The following is an 18,779-nucleotide window of genomic DNA, read 5'->3' as shown; positions in this document are numbered from 1 at the left end:
CAGCAGCCATTGGGGGGGGTGAACCAATGGCAAAGGAAGACCTTTCTCTCTGTCTCTCTCACTGTCCACTCTGGCTGTCAAAAAAAAAAGAAGAAGGACTTACTTGGCTAATAGATTTCTGAAAAACTTCGTCTGTATTTTGCAATTATCTTGGTTACAAGTTAGGATATCCACAGTATTACAAGCCAGCATAAATTTTCAATATTTACATAAATGATAACTTATTAAAAATAACTAATCAAAACAGTGCAGTCTTAATATTCATACACTTCAGACAGCAAACGTGTGAGATTTTTCCATACAAAGCCATTCTCCAGCTCTCTTGACACTAAGTAAGTGTCCTACAATTTAATGAACTTCTGACAGAATGTAGCTTAATCCCACAGGACAATTCCCCACTTCAGATGCCAGTTCAAGTCCAGGCCCCTGGTCCTTCTGACTGATCAGCTATAAATCAGGGGTTCCATGACCTCCTCGGGCTCAGTACTTTGGCAGAATGCCTCATAGAACCCAGGGATATTATTAAAACTATTATAAAGCACCTAAATGAACAGCCAGATGAAGAGCACCAGGGTGAGGTCAGGAAGTATCCCAAGCACAGGAGCCCCTGTTCCTGTGGAGCTAAGGTGCATCATTCTCCAGTGTGGGATGCTTTCACCAGCCAGGACACTCATCAGATCTGCTTGTTCAAGAGTTTTCATAGAGTGCCCATGAACCACTGGATGGACCTGGAAGTTCTAATCTCTTGGTCTCTGGAGAATGGCCCCATCCTGAGGCTGTCTAGGGGCCCACCTGGTTACTGTAAACTCAGGTATAATCCCAAAGAGCTCATTGTGAATAACAAAAGACACTCCCATCACTCAGGAAATTTCAAGGGTTTTAGGAACTCTGTGTCAGGAGCTGGAGTCAAAGACCAAATATATATCTGATTATACCACCACTTCCATAATGGACACTAATAAGTAAAACAGCCATTCTTAAGATGTGGAAAACAATAAAAATGTTTTACCCATCAATCTACCAGCTTTCCTTGACTGTATTTTGCATACAAAAGGATTTTTTTTTTTTTACAGGCAGAGTGGACAGTGAGAGAGAGAGACAGAGAGAAAGGTCTTCCTTTTGCCGTTGGTTCACCCTCCAATGGCCGCTGCAGCCGGCGCACCGTGCTGATCTGAAGGCAGGAGCCAGGTGCTTCTCCTGGTCTCCCATGGGGTGCAGGGCCCAAGCACTTGGGCCATCCTCCACTGCACTCCCTGGCCACAGCAGAGAGCTGGCCTGGAAGAGGGGCAATGCCCCGACCGGGACTAGAACCCGGTGAGCCGCGGCGCCGGCCAAAGTATTTTTAACAGTGTTAGAATTTTGTCCATGACTAAAGGACCCAGGATCCCAAAATGCTTTTTCACTTATGTGATACTATGTCATGTACCAGCCTGCAATGCACATTTACATCAGTTTAATCAGATTTAGGAACTTCTCTTTTCTTGGTCCTCAGTGAGATGTATGACTGGTCCAGGCTAGCAGAGGAGCATGGTGGTAGCAAAGAAATAAAAGTTCGGGGGTGGGGGGAAAAGATGCATACATATTGCTGTTAGAGAGGAAGGTAGACTGTAGCTTATGTGTGAAGAGGTCGAAGGGAAGTTTGCAAGAAGCAGCCTTCGAAACATGCCTTGGAAGCAGCCAGCATTTGCACGTCAAAGTTCTGCCCATGTCCTAATAACTTAGTAGGTAGGCCCAGGCTTCTCCCCACTCCAACCTCCACCCCAGACATCCCTGGAGAATCTTCCTGGCCCCGTGCCGAGAGGGCTTTTTTTCCATCTCCCTGGTCTGATAATGTTGGGTTACAAAACCTTAGAAGGAATTCCACAAATTTCAAACCCAGAAAGCCCTTTGACAATATCCGAGGAGCAGGAGAAACAGGAGGAGGAAGTGCACCTCGTGTCCATATAAACCCGAGTCTGAACACAGACTGGGCACACTGTGTTCCTTCTGACAAGCTGCCCTTTGGGCTTGCTGGATGTACTACATCATTACACTTTGCTACCTTGCTTATTGCTACTCTCTGCCTCATGTCTGAAATTCTTATGTGGAAACAAGGACCTCCATTCCAGCCATCTGGTAACTTACATTTGGACATTAACTTTTTTTTTTTTTTTTTTTTGACAGGCAGAGTTAGACAGTGAGAGAGAGAGACAGAGAGGAAAGGTCTTCCTTCCGCTGGTTCACCGCCCAAATGGCTGCCACAGCCAGCGCGCTGTGCCGATCCCAAGCCAGGAGCCAGGTGCCCCTCTCTGGTCTCCCATGCAATTGCAGGGCCCAAGCACTTGGGCCATCCTCCACTGCACTCCCGGGCCACAGCAGAGAGCTGGACTGGAAGAGGAGGAACTGGGACAGAATCTGGCACCCCAACCAGGACTAGAACCCGGTGTGCCGGCGCCACAGGCAGAGGATTAGCCTAGTGAGCCGCAGCACCGGCCTGGACATTAACTCTTTTTTTTTTTTTAGGTTTTTTTTTTGTTTTTTTTTTTGTTGTTTTTTTTTTTTTTTTTAGTTTTAAGCCCTGCAAAAGCAAGGCCCTCAAAAAATTGGGTAACAACTCAGAATTGTTCCTCTCCACGGAAATCTTTAGTAAAAGGCAAAAGATTTATACGATCTGAAGAGAAACCAGAGTATGGACATTAACTTTTGATTTCCTTTCTGAACCCAAAACAAAATTAACTTTATTATTTAAAAATATTTATTTTAATTCAAGGAAGAATCATCTACCATATAACTATCATCTAACTTGATTCTGAATGGCTTTTAGTCATTTCCTGAAAGCTAATCTACTTGTGAACAATAAAAGCTTGCCATCAAAGACACTGTGAAGAATATAGTATTACAGACTGTGTAGAATGTTCCTGAAACATTTCAAGAGTTTTAAATAATGACAGCATCTTTTTGGAAATTAAGTATATCCTCAGAGATAGGCTGCTTTGAAAAAGGCTAACATATAATTGGTGACTGCTAAAATGAAAATTAGTCACATTGCTTACACATACAAGTATCTATCCCTGAATAGTGCATTGTTACCCAATCACATTTTCTTCTAGGAATAAAGGCTGTGGCTTCATCTTGCTCATCCCTGCATGAAGCGTTTCTGAAACGATGCTGCAAGCTCACTGACGAAGGAGTGCTTGCCCTTGCCCTCAATTGCCGGCTGCTAAAGATCATTGACTTAGGAGGCTGCTTAAGTATTACTGATGCATCCTTACATGCATTAGGGAAAAACTGCCCCTTTTTACAATGTGTTGACTTTTCAGCTACCCAGGTAAATGAAATAAAACAGACTCTGTTTGCCCAATGTATTCCCATGACTAATTAGGAGGGCGTAATTAATTACTTTTGATAATGTTGAAATTGTTGACCACTTCATGCTTTGTGTGGCTAAATAATTACAATATAATTGTTACCAAGTTCAAGTCTATCTGCCCATGGCATGAAAAAAACAGTTACTCAAGGGAAAGAAAGATGTTGAAGCAAAGAAATTTGAATTTCTTAGACATGCTGACAAACTAAGATGGGTAGAGGCAAACTAGTGTGCTAAAGAAACCATCTTCCCTGTGCCTTGTAACAAACCATTTGTAAATACAAGTGGCAGGAAATGGGGAGGGAGGGCAAAACCAAGAAGGAACAAAGTGCTGTAAAGGCTTGGTGCCAGCAGGAGTCCAAGATGGGCTATGAAACTCTGTCCTTAATTAGGTGACTTAGGAGACGTGGGTCTGATCAAGCTGCTCCTACAAATCCTTGACAAAACACTCCTTACTTCTGCGCACATCTTGTCTCCAGATAAGGACCTATTTGCAGAAACCTCAAGCTGCAAGCAGAATTCCTCTAGTGACTGACTTGTCTCCTTGCAGGGCTGAACAGAAACAATCTGTCCCAACAGGTCAGGTAGCATGACAGACATACTCTGACATACATGGGAAACTCATTCACCTCGTTTCATAATTTGGCATGCTCCCCTCAATTGTTACAATAAATGTGGAAGGTGTGCGTAGCTACAATATGTGTTTGCACAATGAGAGACAATAAAACTATGTCTAAATGATAGTAAAATTGAGAAAAATTCCATTTGTACCTTCTCCATTTATAAGCTATGCTTCTTTTTCCCTTTGCTTAGGTATCTGACAATGGTGTGGTCGCACTTGTTAGTGGACCTTGTGCCAAGAAATTAGAGGTAATTTTAAAATATCTATAAAGATGATTAGATTCTATGTCTTCAGAAATTGTTTTATAAACCTAATAGACAACCAATGCCTTATCAGTTAGGTATTTCATGGAATTTTCTTTTTGCCTCCAGCTCTTTATTTCCAGAGGAAAGAAAAACTGGTAGATATAAATGTGCTTTAACATAAAAACCTGTTTTACTTCCAATATAAGTTCTTTTTAAAGATTTATTTTATTTATTTGAAAGGTAGAATTTCAGAGAGGGAGAGAGGGAGAGACAGAGAGAGAGGACTTTGATCCACTGGTTCACTCTCCAAATGGCTTCAATGGCCAGGGCTGGGCCAGGCTGAAGCCTGGGGGCCCAAGCACTTAGGTCATTTTCTACTGCTATCCCAAGTGCATTAGCAGGGAGCTGGATCAGAAGTGGAGCAGCCAGGACTCAGACTGGCTCCAATATGGGATGCCAGCGCTGCAGACTGAGGCTTAACATTCTGTACCACAGCACCCCCCCCCAATGAAAGTTCTTCATTTCCCGTAAGTCATAGCTTCTGACAGGTTTGAGGACTGTCTTATTGTGGGTGAAGGTTGCTAAAATTTATCAATGTGATGTGCTGTTCTTTGGACCGTCATGTCTGACATATTTCTACAGTGTTAGTAATTCTAATCATACTATTTTTTTCCTGAGAACCATTGTATAGCCATTTAAAAAGATCATAAATTAGTGATTGATATGGAATCTTATTACAGAATTTTGGCTGTTGCCTTTCCCTATTGAAAGTAGGGTTTTGTTTTCTTTTTTAAATACAATTGTGCTTGTAAGCAGTGAGCTGCACCAACTCCTTTTTGGAAGTAAGCAGTCTATAAATGAATTACAAATGTTAGCAATAGTAGTTTTGTAATAGAATAACAGAGCATGTTTTGGGCCAGAATTTTCCTTGAGTTATTGCCCACAGAGATTTGTGTGTGTGTGTGTGTGTTATTTATGATATGAATCTTGCTTGTCTTGCTAGTGTATATATTTTAAAAAATATTTTTCTTAAGATATTTTCATAGGGGTGGGCATGCAGCACAGCAGCTAAGACGCTGCTCAGTTGACTTGCATCCCACGTCAGCGTGCCTGGGTTTGAGGCCCCACTCTGGGACGCAGCAGTGATAACTCAAGTACAAGTACTCAAGTATGTGCCACCCACATGGAAGACCTGGTTTGAGTTCCTGACTCCTGGCGTTAACCTGGCCCAGCCCTAGCCTCAGCTACTGGAGCCTTGGGAAAGTAAACCAACACATAGATCTGTCTCTGCCTTTGTCTCTGTCTTTCTGCCTTTCAAATAAGTAAAAATTGTTAACAAAAAAAAAAGACATCGTCATATTACTCTCGTCCCATGTTCCAAATTCCAAGTTGCATCATAAGACAGAGGCAGCATTTCTTATTTTAAATTCCAGCATTGGTTGGGGGTAGCATTGTGGCACAGCCGATAAAGCCACTGCCCTCAACACTGGCATCCAATATGGGTCCTGGCTGCTCCATTTCTAATCTAGCTCCCTGCTAATGCACCTGAGAAAGCAGGAGAACATGGCCCTGCCACCCATATGGGATACCCGGATGGAGTTTGAGATTCCTGGCTTTGACTTGGCCTAGCGCTGGCTATTGCAGGCATTTGGGAAGTGTACCAGCGGATGGGAGACTGATCTCTCTTTCTTTATCTTTCCCTCTTTCTGTAACTTTGCCTTTCAGATAAATAAGTAAATATTTGGAAAAAGAAAAGAGTGTTTTAATGCCAGCCTTGGTTGAGCACTTCTTATATGCCAGGTTCCATGTTAACTGCATTATATTCATTAGATTAGTTAATTCTTACAACATATCATGTAATCACCATAATTTTTAATAAAATTCTCAAGCTATTTGACTTAGTCTATATGTTCTAACAAAACCATCAGGAATTAGTTGTTATGCAATGATGGGAAATACATATTTATCTCAACATTATAAAGTTGGGAACACCTACCTAAGTAAGCATAGAAAAAAATAAATGTTGGCAATTATAGCTCCATATCCTTGAATTCTACTTTGTTTTATAAAATGGTTGAACATTTAAATTTTTAAAAATATTTATTTATTTATTTGAAAGTCAGAGTTACACAGAGAAGGAGAGGCAGAGGGAGAAAGAAAGAGAAAAAAGAGAGAGAAAGAGGTCTTCCATCTGCTGGTTCACTCCTCAGGTAGCCGCAACGTCCAGAGCTGCGCTGATCCAAAGCCAGGAGCCCAGAGCTTCTTCTGGGTCTCCCACACAGGTCCAAGGGCCCAAGGACTCGGGCCATCTTCCACTGCCTTCCCAGGCCATCACAGACTGCTGGATCAGAAGTGGAGCAGCCAGGACTCAAACCGGCGCCCATATGGGATGGCGGCACTACAGGCGGCGGCTTTACCCGCTGTGCCACAGCGCCGACCCCAAGCATTTAAATTTTAAAACTGTTTAATTTTCCAAATTACTTCAGACTCACATTGGTCTGTTCAATGTGTTTTCCTTGCAAGTGGATATTTATCTTTTTTATCAGAGTGTTTTATCAGCCGTGTCATATTATTATAATAAATCTGTCTTATCTTTTTGTTTTCTTTATTTCTAAATAGGAAATCCACATGGGACATTGTGTAAATCTGACGGATGAGGCTGTGGAAGCTGTCCTTGTGTCTTGTCCTCAGATACGGATATTACTTTTCCATGGATGCCCCCTAATAACAGGTTTGATAAATAGCCTGGCTTCAAATCCTAGCTTCTTTAACTGTGACCATGAGTAAATTACATAACCCATTCCTTTATTCAGTTTCTTCACTTGTAGGTAAAATAGTCCTAGTGATGGTATCTCCCTCGTAGGGCTGGTCATGATGATTACCTGACACCTCTTTTTATGGTCCCTTGAGTATAATAAGAACTCAAAAAATGCTGACAGTGATGATAGTGGTGATGTTGGTGTGATAGTGGCATTGGTAAATGTTCAGTGAATATTGGCTATAATGAGGAAAATGCTGGCAACAGTGTCCATGTCCTAATATTAAGCATGACGCTTTATGTAGACACTAACAATTTCAAGCTTATAATATTACACCCATCAAATATGCAAAAATAACCTGTTAACTGTTATCTCAGCAAAGTAACTGATACCTTAACTGTTATCGAAACTGAGTGAGAGTCAGAATAATTTGCACTAGTGGCCTCGTGCAACTCTCACTGAAGGAAACAAAGTAGTCCTAGCCCATTTGGCCTATGCTGGAGCTATGACACTGTATGTGTGTTACCCTGGCCCAGAAACCATGCCCTTTCACATTCCCCCTTCAATGGCTCTCATCCCATAATATGACCTGCATCTCACTTGTAAATCACCAGTTATACCAGTTCTTCCAGCTCACTCTTAATTACATTCTAAACAGTTGTCCCTGGGTTGACTTGGAGTTGAGGTTAACCCTGGAAGTGTCTTTGACAGCTTGTCTTTTCTTATGTTTAAATAGCCAGTATTAACCAAAGCTGTATCCTGGTGTTGTATTTTGGTATTAGTGATTTACGTAATGAAGACTAAATCTTATATTAGACAAAGACATTTCTTAAGAAAATATAGCCAAAAGGGGCACATAAGAAACTGTTAACAGTGGTTACTTCTAGGGAAAGTTGTGAAAGGAACCAGAATGGGAAGGTATATGCTTTTGTACCTTTTGAATTTTGTGTCACATGGGTGATTTTAACATTAAAACTAATAACTTGTGAGGAAATAATTTAAAACTAGAAAAACTCATTGGTTTAGTGTCTGATGTATGTGTATACTGTTGTAAGAATGGCAAGAAGGGAAACCGAGGGTTTCTGGTCATCAAATAAGTTAGGGGAGGGTGTTTGGCATAGTAGTTTGAGACACCCGGTAAGAATTGGACCCCACATTGTGGCGTGCCTGAGTTTGAGTTCTGGCTCCACTTTTGATGACATCTTCCTTATGGATGTGTACTCAGGGAGCCAGAAGTAATAGTGAGTCCCTCTCACCCACATGGGAAACCTGGATTCACTTCAGCCCAGCCTTGAAAGCATTTGGGGAGTGAACCAGTGGGTGGGAGATTTCTTTCTCTGTCCCTCTGTCTCTGTCTGCCTTTCAAAGAAAGAAAGAAACCTATGAAAAGATGGCTGAAAATTGTGTCCTAGTAGGCAGACTGTCTGTTGAGGTAGAGGAGACCACAATATGTGGGATGCAATAGCAACCATTGTTAATGGATCTCAGAACAGCAACCAAAAATCTGTAAATCCACCCTCGAAGCTCCAAGTGCATTTAACCAGCATTCTGAACATGCAAGGAGTTCTCGTAAAGGCTTGTTTTCCTCACACTATTTAATTAAGAACCTGCTCTGAGGGGGCTAATTTTTCCCTACTGCCAGGTAAAATCTCCAACAGGTGCCGTTGACTTTCCTTATTCTCAGAGTTACTGAAATCTCTTCATTTCAGTAGTTGAAGTGTCTTAGGTGCATGTCATACTCCAGCCTCCAACCCAGCCTGTTGTGGTAAGACTGAGGTCTTCTGTCAGGAGGGACTTCTCCTGCATGCAAATCTGTCCAAGTGCTGCACAAATGAAGTTTGTTGTGTTCTACTGCCACCTGGTGGTCAAGTCTTTTTCTTTGCTTTGTTCTGAAATTCCTCAAATTCACTAGTTACATGGAATGGCATTCTAGAATACATCGTAGGTGTAGCATAAGACAAAAAGTGTTTATATGTCCAAAAATATGAAGTGCAACATACTACTATAATAAATGTTGATTTGTTGAAGTCTCTGGGAAATCCTGTAGCTAAGAGACATGTTTAACTTTGTCCCAATTTCCCCCTTTTTAGTACAGAACACTCCTGACTCACCCATTCAACTCCTTTTTTTTTTATAATGTTGTTTTTCTGATTCCTAGTTTTACAGAATGGGAAAGTGAGGAGCTTAAATGTTATTTTCTTAACATGACACAGTTTTTAATAATGCCAAGTGTAAATTAAAGACTCAAAGCACAGTGGCAGGAATACTGATCTTCAGTCCTGCAGTCTCTCCAGAATTGCAAATAAATCCCTTCTGTGTAGCTCAACTTTCCCTGTGAATAATCAATTGTCATCAAAGTGGGAGATCCAATAACAGTGCCAGAGTGCACACACCGTGGCTTTATTTTAATAAAGATTCTTTAGATGACAAGAAGCTGAAATTTTTAACTACCCAGATCCTCTGTATCTTTCCCCCTTTCCCATGAGTTCTGCAACTATGCTACCATTATATATATATATTTTTTTTTAATTTATTTGAAAGTTATAGACAGAGAGAGAGACAGAGAGAAAGGTCTTCCTTCCATTGGTTCACTCCCCAAATGGTTGCTATGGCTGGTGCTGCGCTGATCTGAAGCCAGGAGCCAGGTACTTCTTTCTGGTCTCCCACGCGGGTGCAGGGCCCAAGCACTTGGGCCATCCTCCACTGCCCTCCTGGGCCACAGCAGAGAGCTGGACTGGAAGAGGAGCAACCAGGACTAGAACCCAGGGCCCATATGGGATGCCAGCGCCGCAGGCAGAGGATTTCCCAAGTGAGCCACGGCGCCGGCCCCACCATTATATATTTTGTGACCATCACTGAATGAAAATAAAGTGTGCTAAGATTGTCACCTTATCTCTAATTTTTAATTCCTTCTTTCTCCAGAGAAGATACATGCTTTTTTTTCTTTTGGCTTGATAATAAAAATCCCTTTCTTGATAAATGAAACCCCTTTCTTCTTTCAAGGAAACTTATATAGCATGCTTCCTTTCCTGTGTATTCATGTGATTGCTCATACATACACGGGGGCTTTATAAAGTTCATGGGAAACTCACCTTATCCTCTAAGTCCATTTGCTACAATTTTTTCAGCCCCCTCATACATGAGTATTTAAGATGATACAATTTATAAACTGTAGAAAGTCTTTACTAACTTGTATGTGTTCATGTGCAGCTATATTATGTTATTTTCAAAGCAACCTGATTCCCACATTAGCAATATCCACCATAATTTCTCATCAGAGTCCCTGAATTAACCTGTCTTCTCTGTTCTTAGTAATTATCAAATTTCTCACCCTTAGTCAGACTATAAACTCCATAGTGTGAATTAGATCTTGAAGCAATTTGAAGCACTTTGATTTCATTTCTGCCAAAAACATAAAAACTAAGCTGCTCTTGCAAATAGTATAAATTGTAAGGTGGGTTAATAGGTGTTATCAAAGCACAGAAATAATTGTTACACTTACTAATTTTTTAATTATGTCTTTAGTTTTATCAGCAAGTTCAATTTAGATACTTTTGTTAATCTTATCACTTTATCTGTTTCTCATAATTATCTAAATGGGTTTCTATTCACAGACAGGGGCTTAGATGGAATGGCAGTAAAGCAATTAGACATTAAGAGTCCTTATGTTTTACACTGAAAGGCCAAAGTATCCAGCAGGATGCCTGATTAGCCTTTTCTTAGAATCCTAGATGGACGCATATGTCAAGATTTACCACAAAGAGCCCGCAACAAAAGTATTTTAAGACCTGAGTGATTTGCTTCAGAGTTTTTCTTTAATTAAAGCTCATTCCTTATTAAAAGGACATTTTTTATTTCATATTTTTTCTTTGTATTTATTTAATTTATTTGAGGGGCCAGTGTTGTGGACAGCTGGTTAAACTACAACACTCACCAGCATCCCACATGGGCACCAGTTCGAGTTCTGGTTTCTCTACTTCTGATCCAGCTCCCTGCTGATGTGCTTGGAAAAGCAACAGAAAATGGCCCAAGTGTCTGGGCTTCTGCCACCTGTGTGGGAAAACTGGATCGAGTTACAGACTCCTGGCTTCAGCATGGCCCGTTGTGGCCATATGGGGAGTGAACAAACCTATGAAAGATCTTTGTGTGTGAGTGTGTGTGTGTGTGTGTGTCTATAATTCTGCCTTTCAAATAAGTAATCTTTAAAAACAGAGAACAGTCAGAAGTCTGTCCATCTGTTGGTTCACTCCCCAAGTCCCCGCAACAGCTAGGGCTACGCCAGTCTGAAACCAGGAGTCAGGAACTCAAGCTGTGTCTCCCATGTGCTTGTCAGGGGCCCAACTACTTGAACCATCACCTGCTGTCTTCTGGTGTCTGCATTAGCAGGAAGCTAGAATTGAGAGCAGAGCCAGGACTCAAACCCAGGCACTCCAGTCTTGGATGGGGTGTCCCAAGCAGCATCTTACTGCTGTGCTAAATGCCCAGTGCATGATGATGATGATGATGTTAATCCTACATTATCCTTTTGTCTCCTAACTCATTCATTCATTACAAATCCAACAGGACAGAACTTCATGTAATGAAGTCATGTACACACTGCTGAAATGAAGCAATGAGCTTTGTAAAAATATGCCCAGCCTTTTTTTCCTGTTTAGAATTTATTTTATTTTTTTGAAAGGCTGCATGACAGAGAGAGGGAGAGAGAGAAAGAGAGAGAGAGAGAGAGAAGAGTGTACCAAACAGCAGTTTTTTTTTTATTTAATGAATGCATTTTTTCATAGATGCAAATTTAGGAATACACTGGTTCTTTCCCCCATACCCACCCTCCCATCCCACCTCCCTCTCCCTCTCCCATCTCCTTCTTCATTATGGTTCATTTTTAGTTTGACTTTATATACAGAGGACCAACTCTATGCTAAGCATAGACTTCAACAATTTGCACCCCCGCATACACAAAACATATAGAGTACAGTTGGGAACAAAATTTGCAGTTGATTCTCATAGTACAACTCATTAGGGATGGAGGTCCTATATGGGGAGTAAATGCACAGTGACTTCTGTTGTTCCTTCACAATTAACACTCTTAATTTTTCTGTCAGGGATGGCCCGAGGCTCTAGCCATGGGCTGCCATATGGAAGCCTTCTATGACCATGGACTCCATCGGTACTTGGACATGGCCATAAGTAAAGTGGATGTTCTCCCTTCAGAGAAGAGTACATCCTTCTTTGATGACCCCTTCTTTCCACTGAGGTCTCACAGGGATCTTCCGTGTAGGATTTTTTTGCCACAGAGTCTTGGCTTTCCATGCCTGAAATGCTCTCACAGGCCTTTCAGCCAGACCGGGAAGCATCAAGAGTTGATTCTGAGATCAGAGTCCAAACAGCAGTTTATTCTCACATGCCACAGCACCTGCCCCTATGCTCAGAAACCTACAAAAAATCTATACATTTTACTTGATCATCTGTAAAGATTAATTTGTTAAATTTGTATTTCCCATAGTTTCTTCTTACTGGTGTTCCAAAAACCCTGACATAAATCTTTCAAAAAATGGCCTCCATCTCTGTGGTCATAGATTTATTAGAGAAATGGTGAGCAGTTCACTAGTTGTCATCTATACAACTCCCACAGCTTAAAGAGAGGGGAATGGAGGTAACCAAAGCTTTAAGTAGATTGGCCCAGATCTTCAAAGTAGTTAACAGAACTAGAGGTAAAACCAAAGTCACCTGATCCACAATCTAGTATTCTTTCCCCAATAGAGCAATTTCCTGGGCCTTTAGTGTAGGGTGGCTTAAATATTATTAGGAAAGAAAAGGGAATGGAGTGACATCAAGTACTGTGGTGACGGTAATGTGACAGAGGGGGACACTGGTAGTATAATTGGTATACATGACATTTTAGCTCTTCTTAAGTGTGTGTTCTGTAAAGGAATCTTGAGATTCTTAGAGACCCTACAGTTTCTCCTGTATCATAATAAACTCACAGTATTGCATAATTCAACTATTTAAATGCAGCATCCTAAATACTTTACACCTTCCTGGGAAACTGACTGAGGATCTGTACTGCCATCTAGCATCAGAATATTTAAATGATAGAAAAGTATATTGTATGCTTATATTGGAGGGAAAAGTATCATTTTATTATGTGCAATAGTAAATTCCTGCAGAAGAGTGACACATGCAGTCAGAAGACAAATATTTATATACAATGTTTGGTAATATGTTCACAACTAGGAAAAATACCAAAATAATCCTATAAACACCAATTAAAATGAAATTAAGAAGCATGTCTCCAGTTTTTTGTTTTGTTTTGTTTTTGTTTTTGTTTTTTTCAGAATTGTGCTGCTGTTCTGGGCCCTTAGAATTCTCATATAAATATAAGGATCATCTTACCAACTTTCACCCAAAAAAGCCCATTACCAGGTTGAGGAAATTTCCTTTTACTCCTTGTTAGCTAAGTCTTTTTATTCTGAGTGTTGGATTTTTTTCCTACACCTGTTGAGATGATTTTTTGTTTCTTGTCCTTTATTCTATTGATTTATGATGTCTGTGGTGGCAAAAAAATGCTCCCACCCAAAGATGCCCATGTTCTAATGCCCAGAACCTGTGAGTATGTTGTGTTACCTGAGGTTGCAGATGGAATTGAAGTTGGTAATCCTGGCTTAAAATAGGGAGATTATACTGCAGTATCTGAGTAGGCCCAATGTAATCATAAAGGTTCTTAAAACTGGGAGAGGCAGAGAGAAGAACCACATGAGATGGATTCTACCAGATGTTGCCCACTTTGAATACACAGAAATGCAAGGCATGTGGTGGGCTCTAGAAGCTGGAAAAGTCAGGAAACTGGATTCTCCTGTCGAGCTACCAGAAAGGAATGCAGACCTTTGACACCTGATTGAATTCCAGTGAAACCCATTTCAGAATTATGACTGTAAGACCTCCGCAAAAAGCATAATAAAATTATAATAAATAAAATATCAGTTAGCTTTAAGTTACAATAAAAAAAATAATATTAATACGGCTAACAGTGATATTAACAAATGTGTTATATTAGGCTGTTAGGCCAAGTAGTTAAGTAATCTGGTCACATTAAGTAAAGCCTTTCCCCTAGATAGTGCTGGTCCTGGGAAATAGGGAAGTAAACTGGTTCTCAGAGGAGCGGTTAGATATTACTTGGAGATATGGGCAACAGAACATCCTGTTATGTACATGGGCCTCCTCCCCTGTGCTTTGCTCAAGCCTAACAAAGAAAACCACCAGGCACGTAAGGCACGTAACCATCTACTTCTCTTCCTCAAAAGACCCCCCTTGTCCATGTACTTTGCCCAACTGTCTAATTGCCCAATGAACTTACGCCACCCTATAGTATGTTAATCTTGCCCAATGAACTTACGCCACCCTATAGTATGTTAATCTTGTGGTTTTGCCCTTTAAAAGCTGTGTGAGATGACTGCTCGGGGCTCTCTCTCTCTTTCTCGCCACTTGTGGCAGCAGAGAGCCCATTTGCGCAAATGAAATAAAACTGCCTCTTGCTTTTTGCATCGCCTGGTCTGGAGTCTGTGTTTCTGGGGTCATCACAAAAGGGCACCACTCTTGGGGTCCTTCAGTGACCTTCAAAATTGTGTGATGATGAGTTTGCATTTTTTAGCCACTAAATTTGTGGTGATTTGTTACAGAAGCGCTAGGAAACAGATACCATGTATTTTATTAATTGATGTTAAGCTAATCTTATATTCCTGGTATAAATCCTGGTTATTCATTGTATACAATCCTTTTTATAGTTGCTGGATTTGTTGTTGACTGAAATAATCAGTCTGGTTGGACAGAGTTTATTTAGCAAGTCAAAGTGAGAACTCAAACCAGAAGCCCTCTGAATTGACTGCTTCATAGGCTTCTGTTTGGTAATAGTTTTTATGCTTTCTCTTACAGGGTGAGTATGTATTGAATCAGGTTTAAACAGGTAGATTTATATCACAGTTATCAATTACATTAAAAATCAAAAAAGAGGAGCCTGTAACACCAGCATCCCATATGGGTCCCAGTTCGTGTCTTGGCTGCTCCACTTCCAACCCAGCTCCCTGCTAATGGCCTGAGAAATCAGCAGATGATGGCCCAAGTACCTGGGCCTTTGCCACCCATGTGGAAACCTGGAAGAAGCTCCTGGCTCCTGGCTTTGGCCTGGCACATCACTGGTCATTGTGTCCATCTAGAGAGTGAACCAGTGGATGGAAGATCCCTCTTTCTCCCTCTCCCTGTCTCTCCATCTCTCTCTGTAACACTTTAAAAATAAATAAATAAATCTTTTTTTAAAAAGTCAAAGAATATCTGTCAATAATCACAGACTTGGTTATTGATTAAGCGGTTGTTAAACTATCTTCCTTTACCGGGAGTGGCAAACAGTGGGTTATTAATTATTCAGACCACAGAGCTGTTAGTCTGTAATGGCCCTAAGATCTAAAGCTTAGTACAGCAGATGTTCATGTGGTCACCGGGTTTGTTGAAGAGTCTGGTTGACCCTGAGGGACTGACTGCATGGTGTCTTGACAGCATGGACAGCGTCTCGCTAACTAAGGCCTCTCCAAGCCACGGTGTGCTCGTGTTTTGTTGAGGATCTTTAAGTTTATATTCATGGGGGATCTTACTGTGGTTTCCTTTTTCTGTGGTAGCTCTAGGTTTGAAATAGCCTCACAGAATGAGATCAGAAGCGACTCTTCCACCTTAGAATCATCCCTCCACCTTCATTATGGTTTTGTTTCCATAATCTGTCTTTGTCCATCCTTTCCTTTCAATTTATTTGAAATCTACCTTTAATCTAGATTTCCCACATAACATTGTTACTGGAGAAACAAAGGGTCAGGCATGAGACAGAGCAGTGGAAAGCAAAGTAGCAAGGTTTATTAGGGTAGGGACATCCGTAAGAACAGATGCACACCTCTCCATGAAATCAGACATGACCGATTTCACACAGGGGTGTGGCAAAGGTATAACATTTAGGCTGGGGCTTTTAAGGGGATGGGTCTCGCCTTCCTGCCTTTTCTCTCCCCATCTGCTTCTTCTCCAGAACAAAGGACTTGTTGGGTGTAAAAATGAAACATTCCTTTGTGAGTTTTCCCCCTAAAGTTGTCAGACAGGGGAAGCCTGGATGGCATTAGCCAAAGGGGCTTCTCTCTAGGGTGCCCACCTTAGAGGAAGGATGTTTAACAGGCCAGGTAGAAGGGGCAGGACCCCCTGGAAGGTCATCAGGGTCCAGGCAGGACTTTGAAGTGCAGATACTGGGCTGCACCTGGAAGGTTATGAGGTGACTTTGAAATGCAGATGCTGGACCGCTGTAGATGTCAATTCCTTAGGCCCTTGTCACACGCACATAAGCTCATTTCTGACTTCCTACCTAACAAAATCACAGAACAAAATACCATATGTAAAAAAAATCACAGAGAAAGCAATAAATGCCTGCTTTTAAAAAGTATTACTATGATATGTACACTACATCTTATAAGAGTGAGGACTACCTTTAATATTAATATGTTACTCATTTGTATACTCTGCTTTATATTTTATATCATTTAATCCTTTAGATAACCCTATGAGATTTAATAGTTATCATTCAAGTTTATACATAAGGAAACATTGACAGCTATTGTGAATTAATATATTATCGTGTTTTCTTTTATAGATCATTCACGAGAAGTCTTGCAGCGATTAGTAGGCCCAAACAAACTGAAACAAGTGACATGGACTGTGTATTGATGCCTTTTGAAGCTCATCAAAGCTGTGGAGGCTGATCAAAGCTACTTTCCCAGGAAACCGTCTGTACAGATTTGCTTTCCACTTAATTTAAGACTACTTTATTATTTTACCATCTTATTTAAGCTATAACTCTCAGAGAATCAGCTAACTCTGTGTACATGGTTTGTGCTCTGAAGTTAACCAGACCCTTAAACATTTCAATGTTGCTATTATTCTATACTTGTTTGGCGAGTCATTGTTTTTGAAATGTAATTCCAGCATGAACTCTTACCTATTGAGGAGGGACCAGAGCAGGGCATGAGTTTTGTTTCTTAAATAGCAAGGTTTTAAATCATTTGTTTTCCCCTGAGATTTCCTTCTCCTACGTAGACATTTGAGCTGTTTAAAGAGAAATTTGCTGATATTGGATAAACTGTTTGTTCTTCCTTAAGAAAAAAGTTCCTTCCTAATTATTTCCTGGCTTTTACCTTCTTGAAGTATTTAAATGCCATTTGCCAAAAGCAAAGCTGAACACTAGACCTGTTAAGTATTCACAGAATTTATATATCTCTTTGTTTCACGAAGTAAATACGTAAATGTCATAATTCACAACATCACACCTTAGCCACTGGGCTTGTTTATATTTGTAATGCCCTTGACCAGCTCCTTTCTCCGTTGATTTTTGTGCTGACTCTTCCCAAATATATTTTATTCTTCTGTGAGTCTTGTTCCTTAGCAAAACTACATTTAGAAATGTGTAAACATGAATAAATATGAAGTAGCATTACAGAGACTGTACCCTGAATCTCTTTTGATTTCACATTGTGAAATAAATAGCAAAGGTCATAGTTTCGAAAAGAAAACTTTTGAAAAACAAACAAAATTTTCTGACATATACTATGCTCAAATTACCCCCAAATTTATGCTGTGATCCTGGCTCAGGCTTTCTTAAACATTTCTTATTTTGCCTCTGATGTAGTGAAAAACATGAAAACAGGGGAAATACCATATATAACGAATCTTGTACATGCTTGGGGAGGGGCTACATATCCAACTCTATTTCTTGACTTTATAATGTGGCATGTTTATAATGTGGATATATGTATTGCCACTGCAAAGGTGGTGTGTGTGTATAGATATAAAATGGGTAAGGCCTGTCTGTGAAATTTTCTACAGACAAACATGGTGAAATTTAATATTTAATTTCTAATATGTCAGTAGGCTCTTCCCCTTTTTTGCAGAAACTAGTTTCAGGATCTAAGGTATGAGCTTCTTAAGGTTTATAAAGGATTTATCTTACTAAACTGATTTGCACTTTTTTAAAAAAAATTTTATTCATTTACTTGGGAGGGAGGAAGAGGGAAAGAGAAAGAGGGCAAGCGAGCGAACATGCTCCATTTACTAGTTGAATCCCAAAATACCTGTAATGGCCAAGTCTGTGCCAGGGCCAAAGCCTGGGGCCAGGAACTCCATCGAGGTCTCCCATGTGGGCAACAGGAGTCCAATCACTTGAGCTGTCATTGGTGTCTCCCATGAGTCTCCATGAGCAGAAAGCTGGAGTCAGTAGCCAGAGCTGGGGATAAGCCAGGGGAGTCTGATGTGGAGCACAGGTGTTTTTTTTTGTTTTTTGTTTTTTGTTTTTTGTTTTTTGTTTTTTGTTTTTTTTTGACAGGCAGATTTAGACAGTGAGAGAGAGAGACAGAGAGAAAGGTCTTACTTTTTCCATTGGTTCAACCCCAGGTGGCTGCTACGGCCAGCGCACTGCGCCAATCTCAAGCCAGGAGCCAGGCACTTCCTCCTGGTCTCCCATGCAGGGAGCACAGGTGTCTTAAGCAGCTTCTTTACCCCAAGGCTAAATGCTTAGTCCCGCAGTTTGTATCCGGATTTTCTTGCTTTTTGTTGTTTTTGTTGTTGCTAGTTGTATTAGCTATTTTACAGTACTTTTTTAAAAAATAGTTTACTTCAAAAAGTTCATGGAAATGGGATTAAAAGATAATCTTACTTTGATGCAAAAATACTTTGAAATACATGCATTGTTTTTTAATAATATGACTTCCCCATTGACTTCCTGAAGACCCCTAATA

At 40.6% G+C, this 18,779-nt stretch overlaps 1 protein-coding gene and 1 non-coding gene across 26 annotated transcripts in view; one reads left to right on the top strand and one right to left on the bottom strand.

The window, feature by feature from the left end:
• Nucleotides 1-17,484, top strand: part of AMN1 (antagonist of mitotic exit network 1 homolog) — a 45,513-nt gene extending 28,029 nt beyond the window's left edge. For 11 of the 25 annotated variants that reach the window (XM_017343290.4, XM_089303957.1, XM_017343292.4 and 8 more), the window contains 5 exons: nt 3,090-3,307; nt 4,160-4,216; nt 6,833-6,944; nt 13,305-13,392; nt 16,643-17,484. In XM_017343290.4, the coding sequence (XP_017198779.2) occupies nt 3,090-3,307; nt 4,160-4,216; nt 6,833-6,944; nt 13,305-13,392; nt 16,643-16,751 (584 nt within the window). In that variant the 3' untranslated portion in view covers nt 16,752-17,484. The remainder of the gene's footprint in view (nt 1-3,089; nt 3,308-4,159; nt 4,217-6,832; nt 6,945-13,304; nt 13,393-16,642) is intronic. The other 14 variants (XM_070049616.2, XM_070049620.2, XM_089303958.1 and 11 more) reach the window with 2 other exon arrangements.
• Nucleotides 2,554-2,670, bottom strand: LOC127492265 (U5 spliceosomal RNA). Its single transcript, XR_007921401.2, has one exon. It is a non-coding gene; the product is annotated as a U5 spliceosomal RNA (small nuclear RNA).
• Nucleotides 17,485-18,779: the final 1,295 nt, after the last annotated feature.

Source organism: Oryctolagus cuniculus, chromosome 9, assembly GCF_051225735.1.
Source record: "Oryctolagus cuniculus isolate XC-2025 breed Fujian yellow rabbit chromosome 9, ASM5122573v1, whole genome shotgun sequence".
In the NCBI taxonomy this organism is placed as follows: Eukaryota; Metazoa; Chordata; class Mammalia; order Lagomorpha; family Leporidae; genus Oryctolagus; species Oryctolagus cuniculus.
Note: the sequence above shows the minus strand (reverse complement) of the source record. Positions and strands in the feature narration are given on the sequence as shown.